The 6,911-nt window shown below is 39.4% G+C and overlaps 1 protein-coding gene across 4 annotated transcripts in view; it reads right to left on the bottom strand.

Annotated features, from left to right (window-relative positions):
• Positions 1-360: 360 nt before the first annotated feature.
• Positions 361-6,911, bottom strand: part of gria4a (glutamate receptor, ionotropic, AMPA 4a) — an 83,518-nt gene continuing 76,967 nt past the window's right edge. Inside the window, exons 14-16 of one of the 4 annotated variants that reach the window (XM_064303495.1) lie at positions 4,937-5,051; positions 3,858-3,995; positions 361-2,518 (exon numbers count right to left, since the gene is read on the bottom strand). In XM_064303495.1, the coding sequence (XP_064159565.1) occupies positions 2,354-2,518; positions 3,858-3,995; positions 4,937-5,051 (418 nt within the window). In that variant the 3' untranslated portion in view covers positions 361-2,353. Of the gene's footprint in view, positions 2,519-3,738; positions 3,996-4,936; positions 5,052-5,687; positions 5,803-6,911 lie in introns of all 4 variants that reach the window. The other 3 variants (XM_064303494.1, XM_064303497.1, XM_064303496.1) reach the window with 3 other exon arrangements.

The raw sequence follows: 6,911 nt of genomic DNA on the forward strand, positions 1-6,911 counted from the left end.
ATTTTCTTTTATGGCAAGAAAGCCTGCCAGGATAGCCTAATAAATACTATTTGAACCAAAAACCCATTTTATTGGACAGACATGGTAAATTAATGGATTAATGGCGTACATATTGGGCTTTATACATAGTTCATTGCATTGTGAATTCAGAGTGCTGCTTTGCTTTCAGACACCATGACTTTTCCAATCAAGTGAAGTGCCTCATCACATAAAGGCATTCATCCTTCTGCATACACACGCCTCAACACCACCAAAATTACCCAGCCAGGAGACACACTCACCTACACCCTCACCTCACTCTCACATTCCAACCTCTCGCTGTAACAAAATACACACATCAAAAACACAGACACAGACAGCAATGTTGGAATTGATATTTTACTAAAAAAAGATTAACATAAAGAAGTCCAATGAAAGCCAAAATAAGAAGCCAATCTGGTTAGTTTACAGACTCTTGTCAGAACACAGAATGGGTCTGACTGCTAGATCCCTGCTCTACGGGACTGCCCTAAGGAACTGCTGGCAAAACAAACACCTGTTCTCCATATCAATTTGGGGAATGGAATAAGAACACATTGCATCTTATTTGGCAATAATTAATCTTTTTAAACAGGAGGAGAAAGAACATAAATCAAACGAGACAAGCTCAGGCGAAGATTTAGATTGAAGACTCAAGGCACACGATTGCCTCCCAAAGCCTTGACATTACAAACTCCCAAGACAGTCAAAAGGATGATTATATTACAGGCAGTACCCCTCTCTCCACAGCACTGCTGTTTCCTAACTGTAAGTGTTCAATATCAAAATGAAAAGGCCTAAAGGAAATCCACAGTGTTAAAACAAAGGCCAAAGCTGGAGGCTTCCCTTCGGGCTTGGCTGTGAACACTAAAACAGTGTCTACCTTTGATTTTGCTTATTAAAAATTATTTCAATCTGAAACTCTAATACAGTCGCTTTAATGAAAAAATAAAACTCTCGTTTTTATTTTTTGTATTTTTTTTTCCTTTTTCATCCTCTCAACAGCTTAAATGTTAATAGCTTTTTAAAATGGAAACAGAGACAGTCAAAAGTATATTCAGCAGACAAAGTACATCAAGAATTGTGAACGATCATAGCAACGCTGCAGTTTTATTCTTCTGAGCAGGTGGGGTACAAAAGAAATGGACTGGTTATCACGCGTGACCTGGGTTGAAAGGTTGGTGGTGGGGGTGGTGGGGATGGTGGGGGGGGGGCCCGGCCTGGGGCCTGTGTTCAGTTTTACAGTGAGGATGTGTGTGGATCTGTTCAACATTCAGCGTGAATTGCAACAGATACAGTCTGTGAAACATTAAAATGATTAACAGAGCAGATGACACAGCAACCATGATGGTGCTCATGTTTTTGTATACTGTATATGTATTTATATATATATTTATTTATTTATATGTATATCTATAAAAGATTTGGATCATTTTTCTTTTCTTAATTACAAGTGGCATCATCTTATATTCATTATTGCAATGAATTATTTCCTAAGATGGTTATAAAAGAGAAATGTGTTCTGATCACTACTGAGTTATTATTTACATCTGTTTAAAAAGCAAGCATCTTGTACAGGTTCCTCTGTTCTTTTTAAAAGACAATGTCAGCTTTGTTTTCACAGAATTTACATTATTTTCTTTCTCTCCATCACAGTAGAGTGATTATCTATTGTCGATATTACCGTTATCATAATTTTATTAATGATATATTTTTCAACCCCTTGCAACACTTGACGTTGCTGCCCATGTCAGCTGCAGATATTCTGATGAGTTGTAGGCTAATAGGTTCGTTGACCTCAGCGTAATTTTGGCAAGACTACAGCCAAGTGTTTAACAAGCATGTTCATTTTAACAGTTAATGGCAAAATGCTAATTAGCACAGTTTATGTTTCAAGTACAGCTTTGTGGTCTTATAGGGTTTTCCTTGCCCCGCTGCCAGCAGATGAAGCCCTCCTGGAGCAGGGTTCTCTGGCTGGCGACCAGGGTACAGCTCCTGTGCTGACGTGGCGGAATATGTCGCCTGCAAGGCTTGGCGCGGTGCGTCCTGGTCGTGATATGGTGAAAGTCAAAATTCAGCAATTTATTCATGTTTTTTTTTTTTTTTAAACATTTTTTCCTTTTCTGATGTTGTCAGTCTGTGCTGCACTACCATCAGTCCATCACCTTGGGATCCTTGCCTCTTCTGCCATGCTCCGTGTTTTTCATTGCGGAAAACATTGTATTGATAAGAGTTCGCTAGATGGCATAGATCGTTTTTGTCCATTTGTCCATTCCTTTTTGTTGTTCTGTTTTGTTTGTTGTGTTGTGATAAGGCACTGGGGTATTTTTGGTTTTCACGGTAAGTCCGAGGACACTACGGCCAGTCCTGAACTCTGTCGGAGAGAGGGTCCCGTGTGCACGGCCTTGGGACAGTCAGGGGTCAGGACGCGGCCGTTCTCTCCCACGCTGCCCGTGATTGACAGCCGGGCCTTGTTTCGCATGGCTTCGGTGAAGGTGAGCTGGAGGCAGGGCGGGGTCATGAAGGGCAGGGGCAGGGTGGGAAAAAAGCAGGTCAGTTCCTCTGGACTGTCTCCAATGTTGTATATTCAAACACAGAGACATGATTCAACATGAATACATAAATAAAGGCAGGCCACAACAAACACCAAACCATATGCAATTTTTTAGACATCTGCATTTCTAATATGGCTGGTAATACATGCATTACTAGAGCTAATGCTTTTTTTATCAATTGCTTCAGGAAAAAAAAAAAGAATACATGTGAGAATGCATATCACATGTACCATTATTATTTCTCAAAATTAAAAAAACGTGGTATTTACTCTTCCACTCTATATGGACTCATACTGCTTAATGATGTTCACATTAATGCTTCATAAACATAACAGACAGATAAAATGGGTTATAGAGATTAAATAAGGCACTATAGTCAGATATGACAATTATAATATCTTTCACCTTGATATGTATACATTTATAAATTATTACCTTTGTATTACACAATGTGTATTCAGAATAAAATAGCCAGATTTTGTCTGTGATGCTACCAATTTGGTTTCTATGATGCTTCCAATTTGGCTAATTCTACGACCTGACATATCCGTAATATCAACAAGCTAGCTAAATGCTATAATGCCATATTCAAACTATAAAACACAGTTATCAAACATATTGCATGCTTAGAAAACATTAATACAATGTTCATACAACATCAAAGAGCAGCTCCATATAAAGTGTATGCGTGCACCCTAGACACAAGCTATTTTGCCACCTCCAAATGTACAAGAATATTCTCAGAATCTTTCTTTTTTTGGTTGAACAACAATTTAATATTAAGATATATTCTGTCTTTGAACTTTTTTGCTGTCAGCCAATTTAGATTTGTGACGTTTTCTTACATTTTTATAAAAGTAATCTCATAAAATTTGTGATAGAATTCAGAGGATCAGAGGATCAATGCAATGCAGGTGCCTATGGGCAATAATCAATAGCATCCACATCATCTGCAGCCAAAAAGATGGAACCAAAAGTTGCAATTGCAAGTCAGCCTCCATAGAGCTCTGGAGTGAAGCAGTTAAAAGAAATGAAAATTAAATGAAAATAATTTTAAAAAGAATTAAAAAAAAACTTAAACAGAAGAAGCTTTTACCACTTGACACAAGACGCTGCGCTACAAGAAAAGCACCACCCCACTTACTAAGGAGACCCTAAGTCCTACCCCTAGATTTTAACACTCTCGGTTCCGTAAACGTTGTAACCTTCTCTATATGTGGCTAAATTCTGGGTGCTCTGTGATGGACTGGGAGCTGGGCTAAAATTCTGTTCAGTCGATTCCACCTTCATTCTCTTGGCCTCGGCTCTGGACTTGTAACAGAACTCTATGAGCGCCACCAGCATGGCCAAGCCCAGCCCGCCCACAAGGATGTAGAATACCCCAGCCACATTGCTGAGGCTTAGCGCCTGAGAGCTCTTGTCCTAGAGAGACAGGGAGACAACCAGTCAGGTGGCACACACTGGCAAGCGCGAACAACAACAATAAAAAACAGACAAGCACAATCTTAGCGATTATCATTATCTGTACTAGACACCATCAGCTTAAAGATCAATAACAACCTACTGTAGTCACATTGATCTTTGTTACAAGTACTACTGCTACTACTACATTTACTGCAACAACATAACAACAAACACTACTGTTACTACCACTGTTACTACTACCACTACTACTACTACTACTACTACTGCTACGAGTATGACTACCGATGACAATAATACACATTCATGAAATTTTCCAAGAAACAGGTAGCTATGACAAAAGGGATTGCTTCTAGAATGACAAAAATGACGAACATCTAGTTACTGTTAGTACTGTAAGAGGTTAGACAATAATGTTAATATCTAATCATCTCTTTCTCTCCCGTATTGATGCTGTCCCTAGGCATTTCATAAATTCCAAAAATGTCAATGTGTATAGCATGGCAAACATTATTCACTCAATTTTTCTTGGTGTCTTAGCATGCAATTTTACTGAAATAGAGCTTAACAACAGAGCTAACAATAAATTACAGCCTTCTAATATCAATCTTATTGGGAGGGACTATCACAATCAATGTGATCTTTTGATTCTCAGGTGAAAGCTAACCTACTGTAAAAATTTTTTTGTTTTTTAACCATACACAGTCAAATACTTTCATCTGATATTGCAGTAGAACCATCAGCTGCAGTAATACTTTCCATGAACTATCCTATATATATATATATATATACATATATATGTAATGTGTAATGGTGGCATGCCTTGTGGTGTGTATCTAGGGCTGCTTCTCAAATCTATTTCTCTCTCAGACTGCATACAGCTTTAGTTACTATAGGATTCTGTGCATTTACAACGCAGATCTTGAACTGTGATGACTGACCTTACTTCCAGAGTCCTTGGGTCCACACTCCCCTTTATCGTACCACCATTTGTTTTTCAGCTTGTCTAAGACGCCTGATTCACTGAGTTTCAAAACGGCAAGGTTTACGGGAGTTCTTCACGTGGAAAATAACATAAATAACATCATATATCATGTTATTTTATGTTATTAAGTTAAAAACTGCACAGAATTGTACTTCAAAGTGACAGAGCAAAGACCCCACTGGGTACATGTCTGTAGACTCAGGGCCCGGCTTTGAGCTACGGACATATGAGTGGGGCCTGCTCCATCGCTTCAGGTAACTGGCACATACTGCCGCAGCCTATTCACAACAAATGGAGGCAATTACTGTGAACGCAGAACTATTGGCAGAGTGGTAAGAGAAAAAATGGTTGCTTTTTTATTTATTTTTTTCCATCTGGAACATTTCCATTTCCTCCTGCCCAGGAGATTCGTAAGCAAAGGCTGGTACATATGTTTCACCGGTCACACAGCAAGCTGGGTATTGTACTCGGAACAGCTGCCTGTGCAGGATTGAGGTAAAATACAACATGTGACGACACATGCAATTGAGATGGCTGGTGACGGCAGACAGAGGGCGAATACTTTTGCTTTGACAGTAATTGCTCTCCTCTCATGGTTCAGGGGAATGCCCGAGGTCAGGCAGAAGATATGGGTCAGAGGTCGCCACGGCAGATGCGCCAATTACGCTAGATACTGTTTACCCGCATTTGGTGACATAGAGGCTAACCTTGGAGTCACCTCCTCCGCTGCCACACTCTCCTTTGTCGTACCACCATTTGTTTTTCAATTTGTCCAACAGGCCTTGTTCATTCAGTTTTAAAACTGCGAGGTTAACAGCATTTCTTGAAACGATAAAACATATTTGTCAGAAAATGAACAGCCATAGAGGTAAAAGAATACAAGGTGTGGAAAGCTCTGTTAGTGTAACCCCACTCCAGATAACCCCCTTTTCCTCACAGTCTGACACTGCAGTGACAGGAAGCTTTTTGTTCTACTTTTGTTGCTGTTCGATTGACGGAGCTCATGATAACTCATCACCTACTTCACATCGCATCTTTTAAAAAAGTTTATACAAAATATGCCACTTTAGGAGGTGCATGATTTTATATACTTATTAATGCCCAAGAGGCTTTGGTAACATTTTAAAAAAATATCAGAAACATGTCTTTTTTTTTTTGCATTCTATTGCTGCCGGGGACAGAGCTGAGATCACACATAAAAGATTTTGCTCCGTTATGAAACTAAAAGGACGAATGAATCATTTCTCACAAGAATCTGAGGAGACACACAATGACCTGTCCATCTTTGCATTAATCCATAATCATGACATTTAGAGCCTGAAGCTGCTATGAGTCAGTGAGTATACTGAACAGGACAAATCATTCAGTACCTACGATGGAAGAAGTAAAAGGAAGATTTGACTTGCATTTATGACGACAGTGCTGGCACCAGGTACAAGGTTAAGGAGCGAATGTTAGGTTTTTCCCCTTTTGATATGAAAATACTGCATTTCATGAATAAAACAAGTCACACGTAACAAAGGATTATAACAGGAAGGACTGCAGAGTGAACATACTCTGACTGCCAAAACTCAATCAGCATAATCTAATGTTGAGGAACAGGAGAGAGTCTGCACTACCCTTTCCATTTTATAATGCCCTTGCTATGGAATGGCTCATTTTCTGCCCTCCTGATGAATGCAGAGATATTGAGCTCCAGCCTGAATAATTATAGGTTACTGACACATGATTTAAATGGCTGTTCCAGTCAGTGAAGCCGCTGCCTGATACAGACCAGCTAAGACCAAAATCCTCACAGCCCATTGGCTCCAAGAACTGACCCGAAATGCAAAAAGGTACATGATGAAGGAAGCCAAAAGGAAAGATGGGCATTGTTTAATCTAACTGAGTGCCTTTTGAAATGAAAACTATTTGTTAAATAAGCAAATGCA

The sequence above is a fragment of the Anguilla rostrata genome, chromosome 12, assembly GCF_018555375.3.
Source record: "Anguilla rostrata isolate EN2019 chromosome 12, ASM1855537v3, whole genome shotgun sequence".
Lineage (NCBI taxonomy): Eukaryota > Metazoa > Chordata > Actinopteri > Anguilliformes > Anguillidae > Anguilla > Anguilla rostrata.